Below are 15,413 nucleotides of genomic sequence, written 5' to 3'. Positions count from 1 at the left end.
CCTCAACTCCGCTCGTGTTCAAACTAAACTAAGATCAGCGCAGTGTTTCTTATGGCAGGGTTTTATCCTTCATACATGTTGAGAGGTCGAGTTGATTGACTTGATAAGGTAATATGTCTTGACATAAGTGCTTCATTTGAAATGAGTGCTTCATTTCCCCTTTAAATGTACTCTCTTAAAATAGCAAGACTTTAATCTGAATGTGGTAAAAACTGATTTTTTTAAATATTATAACAACTTGAAATAATTGATTAAATTAAAATGTTTGAAATTTGAATTAATTAATAATACATTTTAATTCATTTTTAAATAATATAAAATATCAGTGCCAATATATATATAAAATTAATTTCGGGAATTTTTTGTCATTTTAATATAAATAAATACAATAATAATAAAATAATACAACAAAAAAAATTTATATCTGTAAAAACTGATTTTTATATTTTAAAAATTTTAAGTAATAATTTAAGTTAAAATGTTTTTGTTTAATAATTTATTTCTGGAATGACTTTTGTCATTTTAATATAAATGATACCAATAATAACAAAAACAATACAATTAAAATAATGAAATAATATAAAAATACAAACTTAGTAAAATAATTATGTAAAATAAAATGCAACTTTTTTTACTTCTAAGGTACAAAAAAGTTTTTGTGATTTTAATATAAATATTATTATTATTATTATTATTATTATTATTATTATTATTATTATTATTATTATTATTATTAATAATAATAATAATAATACATATCTAATAAAATTATATAAAAATGTAATATGGGTAAAAACTGTTTTTATATTATAAAAATTTAAAATAATTATTTAAATTTTATTTCTGGATTAATTGGTTTGTCATTTTAATATAAAAGGCAATAGTAATAATAAAAATAAAACATATAAAATAATAAAACAATATTAAAATGTAATATCGGTAAAAACTAAAAATGATTATTTAAATTAAAATGAACATTTTTTAAATTTCTAGAATGCAAAAAAAGTTTTTGAAATTTTAATATAAATGATAATAATTATAAAATTAATCAAATTAAAATAATTAAATAATTAAAAAATGTAACCAGTAAAAACAGATTTTTTTTATATTATAAAAACTTTAAATAATTATTTAAATAAAAAGTTTAAAAAAAAAAAAGAGTTTTTCTGGAATGAAATTGTTTTGTCATTTTAATATAAATGATAACAATAATAATAAAAAACTATACAAATAAATAATAAAACAATATAAAATGTAATATCGGTAAAACTGTTTTATCAAATTTTACAAATTAAAAATAATTATTTAATTGAAATGTAATTTTTCTTTACATTTCTGCTATTTTTTGTCAGTTAATATAAATGAAAATAATAAAAATAATAAAAATATATTAAATATATTAAAATATATAAAAAAAGTTACATCCTAATTTATTATTTAGATCATTACTATAACATGTATTAAGTATTAGTTGTGTTACTTACATTTCTGAAACTGTGATACATGCATCTTTGATGAATACAAAGTTCAAATCTGACAATTTGAGTGTCAGATCAAATCTTCAAATCTTCACTGTCATTTTCCTTGTGACAGGCATGTTTATTCATTCTTGTATTAATATATTGGATTGAATTAGGAGCCCAAACATAAATATAAATTGATGAAGTGATAAATAAAAATGCAATAATTTACATATTTTAATGACAATACCTTTCATTGAATGCTTTAATCATGCAATAATTTGATTTGCAAATTTTTCAAATTAATGAATATTAACATGTGCCAATTTGCTCTGTAAAAGTAAATGGAAAAAAGCAGGCTGTGGAAATAAGGGTGCTTTCACACCTGTTTTGTTCTGAAACAGGGATTCAAATTGTTACAATGTTGCTCTTTGTTCTTGGTGCGGTTCGCTTTCACACGGCAAAGTTTCTAAACAGACCAAAATAGCCAAGTCATGTGCGAGTAAACTCTCCTCACATTGGTCAGAGTTTCACAGTTTATTTTGAGTCCTGCTCAGCTGTCATGTGTCCTTATTTTACTTTATGACGATGAGCAACAAGACATTATAAGCGAAAAGCTGAGCTTTAATTTTGAATGGTGATACCCACAGACATCGACACCAAGTATAAATCAGAGGTAAGACTCTCTCATATAGAGCCATTGGCTTATGCATCATACGCTTTACATTACAGAGAGAAATTCCAAATAAATCAAGACTGCAGTTCGGTCAGTTTTCTTTACGGATAAACAGCTCTTGTTTATGGTTTAGCATGCTTTCACTTTTGTGTTTGACATGAAACACACACATCTTTCTCTTCACATAGCTGTATATATGCCTATTACATATCCATAATACACTGTGATATAGCCGGGCTCGGATTGTTTTGCTTTCTCACTACAATCGATCCACTCCAGAGTTCGTTTCAATCGAGCCGAGACCACCTCATTCAGGCGATCTAGGACCAATTGTTTTGGTGCGGATCCGAGCACGATTGCTGGATTCAAATATTCCAAATGAACCTCGCTAACTGGGGAAACGCACCGGGTTCCGAAACAAAAGTCTAGGTGGAAAAACACCCTTACTCAGAAACTTGGACCTCAAATTCAACAGCTTTCATATTTATATTAAGAGGAAATAATGTTGTAGACTGTCTTTTCATCCTTGGGAATTGACTTTGTAGTGACAAATCTGCAATTCACACTACAATGTAGGTGTTTGGATTGAAGTGAAATGATTGATCTTATACACCCGTGACCCACTCACAAGTAAATATGCAGCCTATTTTTTAATTACCTGACAGGCGCATTAACGGCAGCACCTGATAAGATAACCAAAAATGATGTGCTCCTGTTGCACCCACACACTTGTCAAGAAAAAAATTAAACATGCTAGACTTTCGGCGATGGTGTCGTGAGGCGTCGCAGGCATGGGATCAGTTGTCGTGAACTATGCTACATTAAACGAGAAGAAAAGCTTGAACCTTGTGTCACGATGTCCATTTGTCGTTTATGAATCCCCACGACACCCTACGTCATGGAAATCGTGATAAATTTGTGCGATCTGACCGGGGCTTTAGGTTGTATTAGCTTGTAATAACTCTCCAGAAACCAATCTTCCTGACTGAAATGTCTACATAGTAGAAATATAAAACTGAGGATTGTGATGCAATCACAGTGAAGTTTTTGATACAATCACAGTGAAGCATTTATTAAATCCTTATTTTCCTCAGAGCGAAACAAATCATCCACACCTATAAATGAGTAGTGGAGGGGCGCAAACAAAAATATAATTTTTATATTTTTCTTGGAAAAAAATAGCTTTTTTAAAAAAAAAATCGTTTGCTATAATTCTTATCTTAATTTTAATGTATTTTTGTTGGTCAGTTATCCACAAACAAGAATAACGAATAACATTTGAGGTGAAGTATTCAGTTTTCATTATTAATGACAAATTTGAACAAGCAGGAAATGCTTTTGCAGTGTATTCGCAACACTGAACATGTTCCCAGATTACCTCAAAGGAACAAACTCTGTTAGAAGGATGAGAGAAGTCAGAAACTCGTGAGAATGGAGATGTGTGCTGATCTGTCAGATAAAAAAAGCTTAAAACACCTTAATATTTTAGAAAAAAGAGAAAGTTTGCATAACTAATGATTGATCTTATCCACCCGTGACCCACCCACGAGTAAATATGCAGCCTATTTTTTTTGATTACCTGACCGACGCATTAACGGCAGCACACGCTAAGATAACCGAGAAATTATGAGCACAGTGTCACCCACGTGACGGAACTCGAAATGAAGAACGAGGAAAAAATTAAACATGCTAGACTTTCTGCAATGGTGTCGTGAAGCATCGTAGGCATGGTATCAGTTGTCGTGAACTATGCCACATTACACAAGAAAAAACGATTGAATCTTGTGTCACGACGCCCATTTGTCGTTTACGTATCCCCATGACTATGTCAAGGAAATCGTGCTGAAATTGTGATAAACTTTAGGGGCTGACCGGGGCTTTAGGTTGTAATGACTCTCCAGGAACCAATCATTTGGAATGAAATGCCTAATTTACTACATCCAATCAGCTCACAGTAGAAAAAGCAAGCCACACCCACTGTTTTCCCATTTATTATTCCACTGCGTCACAATAGGAAAATAAAAACGGTCGCAGCTTCCGGTTCATCTGGACTTTAAGCCTTGTTTTCCTCTAATTAAGTCCGGAAGCAGTCCAAATAGCACCAGCCTTTTTTAAACACACAAGACAATGAGCAGAACAAATGCCGAGAGCTTACAGAAGCACTGCGGTGGCTCTTTTTAAACAATAGTGACCTTTGGAAGTGGCTGAGGTTTTTCCCCCATGGTTCACCGAGTTGCTGCGCCGCGGCTCTCGCTCTCTCTTCAGCTCTTCGGGCTTGGCTTTAAGGGAATTCCTTGGATCTAATTAGCCTCGGGGGTCCTTCTTCAGCAATGTGTACCAACCCCATCTCATGTCTTATTCAGCAGCCCTGGCCACCACAAAGCAAACTGGGTTACCCCACAACTCTCTCACGGATGTTCAGAGTTCAAATGTCACTTCGACAGGTCAGCCGTCCTCCCGCTGCAGAGTTCAATGCTGGCGTAATTGCTGAAGCGTACATTCCCAAAACTGAGACTGATTGCTCCAGAGTCTTAATGCAAAGCTGTGGCACTTGAGAGAGAAGGAAGGAGCGTATAAACTTGCTCTGCGTTTTTAACATTGTTACTCCAGTCTTGCTTATAAACCCTGATTACTATTAATGGTAAAACATAGGTCGAAAATGTGCCTTTCACAATGCTATTTCACACTGTAAAAAAATCTTATGACAAAAAATGTATACATCATTCAGGTTTCAACTAAAATTTTTAAGTTATGAAAAGTTGAACTTAATAAATTTAGTCATGACAGCAAATGTTTACATATTGCTTTAACATATTTGAACATGTTAATTGGGTTTTAACTGTTTTTTAAGTTATGAAAATTAACTTAAAATTTTTAGTCATGACAGCAAATGTTTGTATGTTGCTTTAACTTACTTAAATACATTAACTGGGTTTCAACAAAATTTTTTAAATTAGAAAAAGTTTAACGTAATCTTTTAGTCATGACAGCAAATGTTTATATGTTGCTTTAACTTATTTTAATATGTTAATCAAGATTCAACTCAATTTTTTAAAGTTTCAAAAAGTTTAACGGAATATTTTTTGTCATGACACAAATGTTTGTATGTTGCTTTAACTTATTTGAATATGTTAATTAGGTTTCAACTCAATTTAAGTTTAGAAAAGTTTAACGTAATATTTTTAGTCATGACAGCAAATGTTTGTGTGTTGCTTTAACTTATTTGAAAATGTTAATCAGGTTTCTAACCCTAAGTTATGAAAAGTTGAACTTAATATTTTTGTCAGTTTGATTGATATAAGTTGAGCTGACTAGAACAGCTCATTTGATTCAACTCCAAAATTGAAAACAGTGAGATTTTTTTCACGTCAATTCGTAATATTTTCATTTAGTGGCTAATTTGTATCAAGTCCTAGATTTTAGTATGATTTACTCATCCCCTTATCCGCCCAATGATCCGATCGGATGTTTTTGTACAAAGTAAATCGTATGAATTCGTGCGATTTATCAGTTTATGAATTTTTCAAAATGCATCAATAGTCTCTCCTGAATCGATTCTGAGCTTTTTTTCTTTCTTTTTTTTTTTACAGCAGACAGTGTTCTAGGCTAGTTTTTAACAGCAGCTGGCACTCTAGGCTAGTTTTTTACAGTAGATGGAGCTCTAGGCTAGTTTTTTACAGTAGATGGAGCTCTAGGCTAGTTTTTTACAGTAGATGGAGCTTTAGGCTTTTTTTAATAGCAGATGATGCTCTAGGCTAGTTTTTAACCGCATATGATGCTCTATGCTAGTTGTTAACAGCAGTGCTCTAGGCAAGTTTGTAAGAGCATAAGACGCTTTACTGTGCGTTCACACCGAAAGCGATGAGAGCGTCCAAAGTTGCTCTGGCCGCCCTGGCGACAACACTGTCTGCTTTCAGCTCCAGTGGCGAGAGCGTCAAAATTCGCTACATTGATCTCGTATTTAAAGGGGCCGTTGCAGCATATCAGTTACATTCCTGCATAAAACATGCTATCTAGCATAAAAATGTTGCACATTTTGTATCAAATTAATTTAACAATGAAAGATTAAGTTGCATGTGGTGTGGCTTTGCTTCACTTAAATATCCAATTTGTCTATGTGTCTGAAATATCCTGAAGCAGCAATACTATTTTTGTACTGTCGCATGAGATTCCCGCTTTTTAAAAGATAAATACTGTATATATAACATTAATGTACATCAGTAACTCGCCAGTAACATATTTAATGTATGTTCCTGTAAGAAAGCATTGTAAATAATTGGAAATCCGGCGACCGCAATAATCAAACCCTTGGGAACAACTGTGGTCGGAACCAAAGTTCACAGGTCTGTGTTCTCTGAACTCCCCTCAAGCGGTGGACTTCTTCATTCTGACTGCTTGCCATCGAACCACGTCATAGCTTATTACCATAAATTTGACTTGATTTCAATTCTCCTCGACACCCACACTGGGAAAACGCGCCACACTGCTCGTCGCCGCTTATCGCCGCTGGCTCTCATTGAAAATGAAGACTTCTGGCTACTTTGACGCTCTCGCCGCTTTCGTTGTGAACGTGCGGTTAGGCTAATTCCAAACAGAAGAAAACACTCTAGGCTTGTTTTTTTTTACAGCAGATGGCGCTCTAGGCTAGATTGTAACAGCAGATGGCACTCTAGGCTAATTTCTAGCAGCAGATGGAGCTCTAGGCTAGTTTGTAACAGCAGACGGTACTTCAGGCTAGTTTTTGACCACATGTGACGCTCTAGACTAGTAGTTAACAGCAGCACTCTAGATGAGTTTAAAGAGCATATGATGCTCTAGGCTAATTCCAAACAGTAGATGGCACTCTAGGCTAGTTTTTAATAGCAGATTGCACTGTCGGATCGTTTTTAACAGCAGATGGTGCTCTAGGCTAGTTTTTAACAGCAGATGGCACTCTACGCTAATTTGTAAAAGCAGATGGTACTGTAGGCTAGTTTCAACCACATATGGTTCTCTAGACTAGTTGTTAACAGCAAAACTCTAGGTGAGTTTTTAAGAACATATGGCGCTCTACGATAGTTTAAAACAGTAGATGGCACTCTACGCTTTAGGCTAGTTGTTAACAGCAGTGTTCTAAGCAAGTTTTTAAGCGTATATGACGCTCTAGGCTAGTTTTAAACAATAGATGTCACTCTAGGCTAGTTTTTAACACACAAATGCTTGCAAAGAAGAGCACGAGTGCATTTGGCAAGTCATGTATGTTTTGTTATGTCATATTTATATGTATATATGTATTATATCATCTTTACATCAAATTACAAAAAACAAATTACCGCTTATGTGAGGCATTTGTAATGCAGAGTTTATGGACGGGACAGTAAATTTGACGTTTCTTTTATCTCTATGTCCTGATAACACTATTGTGGAGTTTTAATTTAATTATTTCAGCAAACAAATATTTACTCTCCTATTCACTGTGCTCTAAGTTTCCCTAACTATGACAACTTCCGCTGCTGAGAAGCCCAGAAATACAGGGTCCATACAGCTCCATTTGCTGCCACCTACTGGTGGGTTTAGCAAATACCGGTCAACCCTCCCGTTTTACCCGGGATTCTCTCGTATTTTACAGTTCTATCCCACTATCATCCTATAAAGGTATTTTCCTGTATTTCTCCCTTATTTTCAGTCTTTCTCCAAAGGGTGGCCAGTAAATATTAAAGAGCCGAGCCTCCTTAGTCCTTATCCGCAACCCATACCGCCGAACCACCAGAAGCAGCCCCTTGCTCTTAAATGTGAGTCTGTTCTGTGCTTTCGCTTTGTTTAGACATGAAAACACTTTGAAATAAATATAAAAACTGCTGGATTCCCTTTCCTTTTCACAACAGGTGCCGTCTCCCCTTCATATGCAATCCTCAAAACAGTCATATAGCAGTGCGTGACTGTCAGCTGACGCGCTCCATAGTGATAAACAGACGCTGTTTCCCAAATGTATTCTGTACACGCGATTTGAAGCGGAGAGAAAGTCTGGGTTTTGGGTGCATGTTTAAACAGACATATAGACATAATTAATGATAATAACATTAAAGATGTCGATCTTGGTGGGTTTGTTTTCCAGACTTCCAAAATTCGTCTTAAATGAGCATAAAAAGTTAGGAAAGCAATCGAATGCTTTCATTATAACATTAGATGTGTGCATTTTTAAAGAGACACCTGTTATTTAATGTAATCAAACAAAAAAAAATTGAATAAATAAGATACTGATTGGTTGCTCTTGAAGAAGAATGTGTAAGTTGTGTAATGAGATTTGATAACTTGATTCTATTTCATATAATAGTTAATTGTTTTATTAAGCTAAACTGTTTGCTAATGTATTTGTTGCTTATGTATACAATTTTTTTTTCTTTTGTAATAATAATAATAAAACATATTACTGACCATTTAACTATTTATTTACAATGAAACAGCTCCAAATGAACATATTAAGTAGTTTGGGGATGCCTTATTATGGTGGGCATATCCCTTATTTTCACATCCCAATGTTGACAGGTATGGTTTACACTGTATTCATTTGTCTACGGCAGACCTAAAGCAAAACTACCAGCAAAAATACTGTTTAATTCTTGTTATCAAACTTCTACTTTTTTGCCTACACTGCACCACTAACATGAACTTGAAATAAAACAGAGCACAAACTCACTCTGAATTTAAATGAGGGGTCCACATAAGACGCAGTTTAGTGGACGATACACAACAATGAGACCGAGACATGTTAATGCATTGCAGTGGAGCCCTGGACTCAAGCCCAAACACAAAGTCAGAAAAAAAGGCCTCCATTGCCATTTTTCTCAGTAAGTGACAAAGACAGGTTTGAGACTTCGCAGGCGAAACTTCCAATCAGGTTACAAAGACCATTCTGAATCTGGGCTGTCAGGACAAAGATAGAGAGAGCGAATGAACGAAACGCCGCGTCTGATTGTGGTCACGCGTCGCCGTCCCCCTCGGGAGCGAACTGACAGGGGATTGACGGTGACGGAGTCTCTACATGAGCTTCATTACCTCGCTCAGGAGCCGCTTGCGGTTTTGTATGCAACTTTTCAGAAGTAAGCCAGTTTGTGTGGGATTACATGTCAGGCTAATGGCTCTGCCCTGGGGAGCACGATGATTTGTCTCTGCTGCCACCGGACCAGCAAAAAATAAAAACAAATGAGCGGCCTCTCATCTATAATTAATCATTTTAATGGACCTCGAATCGCCGGCATCTTCGCCCGGCTTTAAACGTCTAGACTCAGATTACTGGTTTAAAACGCTGTTACTGCGAGGCCCGGAGTAATGAACTTATTCCTCTGGAATATATCATAGTTTTAACAAAGGAAAGAAAGAAATCGATAATGATAATCAGGCCGAGTCGGGCTGCCCGGGAGCTAAGCTGACGCAATGCATTTATGTCAGGGCCTCTATCGATCGCAAACATATCTAATGTGTCTTATTAAAGCTGATTAGCCCTGATTTCAGAATATCACACATTTATCTGACTCAGAGATTGACTTTGTTCTTGTCTACATTCGCTGTATTGCAGAGGCGGTGCTTTTCTGTGCTTTTCCCTTCCTTCTAAGGCCCTCGCATTCAGTTACTGCTGAAGTGCTGTTTTAGTTAGTAAGGATGTATCGATAGTCTGACTGTCCATTTATTCATCCATCTATTCATAATCAATCTATCTATCTATGGTTCTGTCCATCCATCCATCCATCCATCCATCCATCCATCCATCCATCCATCCATCTATCTATCTATCTATCTATCTATCTATCTATCTATCTATCTATCTATCTATCTATCTATCTATCTATCTATCTATCTATCTATCGTTCTGTCCATCTATCCATCCATCCATCCATCCATCCATCCATATATCTATCTATCTATCTATGGTTCTGTCCATCTATCCATCCATCCATCATCCATCCATCCATCCATCCATCCATCCATCCATCCATCCATCCATCCATCCATCCATCCATCCATCCATCCATCCATCTATCTATCTATCTATCTATCTATCTATCTATCTATCTATCTATGGTTCTGTCCATCTATCAATCCATCCATCCATCCATCCATCCATCCATCCATCCATCTATGGTTCTGTCTATCTATCAATCCATCAATCCATCCATCCATCCATCCATCTATCTATCTATCTATCTATCTATCTATCTATCTATCTATCTATCTATCTATCTATCTATCTATCTATCTATCTATCATTTTATTTTAGCATATATCCACTGTTCATATCCATGTTTCTGTACATCCATTTATTCATCCATCAATCCATCTATCTATCTATCCATCCATACATCCATCCATCCATCCATCCATCTATCCATCTATCAATCTATCCATCTATCAATCCATCCATCCATCCATCCATCCATCCATCCATCCATCCATCCATCCATCCATCCATCCATCCATCCATCCATCCATCCATCCATCCATCCATCCATCCATCCATCTATCTATCTATCTATCTATCTATCTATCTATCTATCTATCTATCTATCTATCTATGGTTCTGTCCATCTATCTATCTATCTATCTATCTATCTATCTATCTATCTATCTATCTATCTATCTATCTATCTATCTATCTATCTATCTATCTATCATTTTATTTTAGCATATATCCACTGTTCATATCCATGTTTCTGTACATCCATTTATTCATCCATCCATCCATCCATCCATCCATCCATCCATCCATCCATCCATCCATCCATCCATCCATCTATCTATCTATCTATCTATCTATCTATCTATCTATCTATCTATCTATCTATCTATCTATCTATCTATCTATCTGTCTTCCTAATCAGAATGAGTTTTATTCGCCAAGTGTGTACATACACACAAGGGATACTTTGAGTGTGTTTTCATGAACTCTGAGTACATATACTGTATCTACAAATACATCCATGGATATATAACAAAAAGATAATACATAATAGCAATAAATGAAAGCAAAAAGAAAGCAATATGCCTCTAGATGTGAAGATTATACGAAGAAGTGTGATTTTGCTCAGTGTGTATACTGTATAAATAAGATATCTATATTTACATGATGCGCTGGCTGTGAGGTAGAGATTGCCTGGGGGAATAAAACTGCCTTATGCCTAGATCTTCTAGCTGCCAGAGATCGGCAGCATCTTCCTAGACTCTACCAATCATTCATCCATCCATCCACCCATCCATTAATTCATCTTTCTGTCCATCTACCTATGTATCTGATTGTCTGTCCTTCTGTTAATCCACCTATCCATCCATCAATCCATCCATCTACCCATTCATGCATCTATCTGTCCATACATTCTTCCATCTAAGTATTAATCTGTCCATTTTGCAATTAATTCCCACCCATCTATCTGTTTTTTCATGTATATATCTATACTTCCATAGTCATGTACAGGTTTTATCAAACATTCATATATCCATCTATTCACTCAATCATCCATACATTCATTAACCTATTCACAAACCTACATCATCATCCATTCTTACATCCATGTAATATTCTATACATCCATCCATCCATACACCTACCTGTCCATTTATGTATTATTCATCTATGTCTGTCCGTCTGTCTGTCTGTCTGTCTGTCTATCTCATTCATCCATCTTTTCATCATTGATCCATCCATGTATCTATACATGCAATCATCTATTGACCATGTATTTGTCTATACATCCATTCATTCATCCATCAATTGACCGACCTTTTAATCCTTCTTTTATCAATCCATCCATCCAGCGTTTATCTATAAAACTGTTTGTCCATCTGTCCATCTATACTTCCACAGGTCCATTCATCCATCTGCCCATATATTCATCCACTCATCCATCTTCCTATCTATCTGGTTGTCTGCCCTTCTGTTAATCCACCTATCCATTCATCCATCCATCCATCCACCCACTCATCTATGCACCTATCTGTCTATCCATGTATTAATTTGTCTGTTTTCTATCTGTCTATCTCCTGATTTATTTTAGTATAACATCCATCTTTCCACAATCAATCCATCCATTTATTGATATATACATTTTTAACATCTTTCTTTCCATCCATCTATCCATACATACATCTACCTATTCACCCTTTATCTGTCCATCTATCTTTCAACATGTCCATCCATCTGTTTGCCCATTTATCCATCTATTTATTCACCTGTCTATCTGATTGTCTGCACTTCTTTTTAATCTACCCATTCATCTATCCATCCATTCATCCATCCATCCATCCATCCAGCTTATATCTGTCTATCAACCTGTTTGTCCCTCTGTCCATCTATCTTTCCATCTGTGTCCATCCATCCGTCTGCCCATTCATCCATCCATTTATTCACCTGTCAATCTGATTGCCTGCCCTTCCATTCTCATCCATCCATCCATCCATCCATCCATCCATCCATCCATCCATCCATTCACCCATCCATCCATCCATCCATCCACGCATCCATCCATCCATCAATCTACTCATTCATCCATCCATCCATTTATCTATCCATCCACGCATCCATCCATCCATCCATCCGTGCATCTATCTGTTCATCTATTTGTCCACCTATGTATTTGTCTGTCTGTCTGTCTATTCATCCATCTATCCATGCACCTATCTATCCATCCATTCATTCATCAATGTGTTAATCTGTCTGTCTGTCTGTCCATCCACCTATTTGTTTGTTAATCTGTCCATCCATCTACCTGCCTCTTTCTGTCATGTGTGTCTGCTTTGCTTGAAGGTTACACTGACCTAGGACAGTGAGTTGAGCGGGTCGAGATCTGCTAGCAACCTGGATGGCTTGACACTCAAAGCTTCCATCATCCACCAGTTCAGTCCTCTCGATGAGCAGATGATACTCTCCTTTACTGTGGTCCCCGATCACATCATAGCGTGGATAGCCTGAAACACAAGATTAGGCATTAGGCAAAGGAAGCATTATAACATTAAAAGATCTTACATGCAAGCACAACATTATTTTCTTCTGCCTTCAAGCATTTAAGTTACCCAGAGCATATTTGTTATCTGAAAGATACGGTTTTGCTCAGTATGTTTACTGTAGAGAGTGTTGTTGGTTTTTACTCTTTGTGCTGTGGTATTGTTAAATTCTATGAAAGTAGCTCAAATGGGTGAAACATACAAAAATACCAATATTTCACAGCACAATAGGAGACGGAACCCATTCAGAAGTGGCCTTGACTGATCTCCAGTTGTATTTACTTCAGTCGTGAAATAACAAAATCTGTGGAATGACTGGAATTAAAGCTTACAGCACACCTCTTGACTTCTGATTGAATAAATGCACAGATCACACATTATTTGATAAATATACTTCATGGTTTACGCGATGAATAGCTATCTGTTCATTAAGACAGTAGATTAAAAGTAAATGCTTATTGGTTCTGCATGAAATGATCAAGGATTCATTCACATGTCATTTCAGAAGTACTATGAATGTTTAACTTTAATGTCTGCCTCTTTCTTGAACATTTATAGACTTAAAGATTTGGGGTCAGAGGGACTTCTTCCTTATCATCTGAAAGACAGTGATTCTTTTATTCAACAATGTTGCATTAAATTCATGAAAAATGATGACGAATCAACATTTCAAAGTGATCTATCTATCTATCTATCTATCTATCTATCTATCTATCTATCTATCTATCTATCTATCTATCTATCTATCTATCTATCTATCTATCTATCTATCTATCTATCTATCTATCTATCTATCTATCTATCTATCTATCTATCGTTTTATTTGAGCATATATCCACTGTTCATATCCATTTATCTGTACATCAATTTATTCATCCATCTACCCACCCACCCACACACTTATCCATCCATCCATCCGTCTATCTATCTATTCATCCGTCTGTCTATCTATCCATCCATCCATCCATCCATCCATCCATCCATCCATCCATCCATCCATCCATCCATCCATCCATCCATCCATCCATCCATCCATCCATCCATCCATCTATCTATCTATCTATCTATCTATCTATCTATCTATCTATCTATCTATCTATCTATCTATCTATCTATCTATCTATCTATCCATCCATCCGTCTATCTATCCATCCGTCCATCCATCCGTCTATCTATCCATCCGTCCATCCGTCTATCTATCTATCCGTCCATCCGTCCGTCCGTCCGTCCGTCCTTCCATCCATCCATCTATCTATCTATCTATCTACTTATCTATCTCTCTCTCTATCGTTTTATTTGAGCATATATCCACTGTTCATATCCATTTATCTGTACATCAATTTATTCATCCATCTACCCACCCACCCACACACTTATCCATCCATCCATCCGTCTATCTATCTATTCATCCGTCTGTCTATCTATCCATCCATCCATCCATCCATCCATCCATCCATCCATCCATCCATCCATCCATCCATCCATCCATCTATCTATCTATCTATCTATCTATCCATCCGTCCATCCGTCTATCTATCCATCCGTCCATCCATCCGTCCATCTATCCATCCGTCTATCTATCTATCCGTCCATCCGTCCTTCCATCCATCCATCCATCCATCCATCCATCCATCCATCCATCCATCCATCTATCTATCTATCTATCTATCTATCTATCTATCTATCTATCTATCTATCTATCTATCTATCTATCTATCTATCTATCCATCCATCCGTCTATCTATCCATCCGTCCATCCATCCGTCTATCTATCCATCCGTCCATCCGTCTATCTATCTATCCGTCCATCCGTCCGTCCGTCCGTCCGTCCTTCCATCCATCCATCTATCTATCTATCTATCTACTTATCTATCTCTCTCTCTATCGTTTTATTTGAGCATATATCCACTGTTCATATCCATTTATCTGTACATCAATTTATTCATCCATCTACCCACCCACCCACACACTTATCCATCCATCCATCCGTCTATCTATCTATTCATCCGTCTGTCTATCTATCCATCCATCCATCCATCCATCCATCCATCCATCCATCCATCCATCCATCTATCTATCTATCTATCTATCTATCTATCTATCTATCTATCTATCTATCTATCCGTCCATCCGTCTATCTATCCATCCGTCCATCCATCCGTCCATCTATCCATCCGTCTATCTATCTATCCGTCCATCCGTCCTTCCATCCATCCATCTATCTATCTATCTATCTATCTATCTATCTATCTATCTATCTATCTATCTATCTATCTATCTATCTATCTATCTATCTATCTATCTAT

At 36.0% G+C, this 15,413-nt stretch overlaps 1 protein-coding gene across 1 annotated transcript in view; it reads right to left on the bottom strand.

Annotated features, from left to right (window-relative positions):
- kirrel3a (kirre like nephrin family adhesion molecule 3a) overlaps positions 1 to 15,413 on the bottom strand; it is a 366,127-nt gene that overhangs the window by 129,216 nt on the left and 221,498 nt on the right. The window contains exon 3 of the mRNA XM_056467134.1: positions 12,922 to 13,071. Coding sequence (XP_056323109.1) covers positions 12,922 to 13,071 — 150 coding nt within the window. The remainder of the gene's footprint in view (positions 1 to 12,921; positions 13,072 to 15,413) is intronic.

The sequence above is a fragment of the Danio aesculapii genome, chromosome 10 (assembly GCF_903798145.1).
Source record: "Danio aesculapii chromosome 10, fDanAes4.1, whole genome shotgun sequence".
Lineage (NCBI taxonomy): Eukaryota > Metazoa > Chordata > Actinopteri > Cypriniformes > Danionidae > Danio > Danio aesculapii.
The sequence above is the reverse complement of the archived record's forward strand: the minus strand, read 5'-3'. Positions and strand labels throughout refer to the sequence as shown.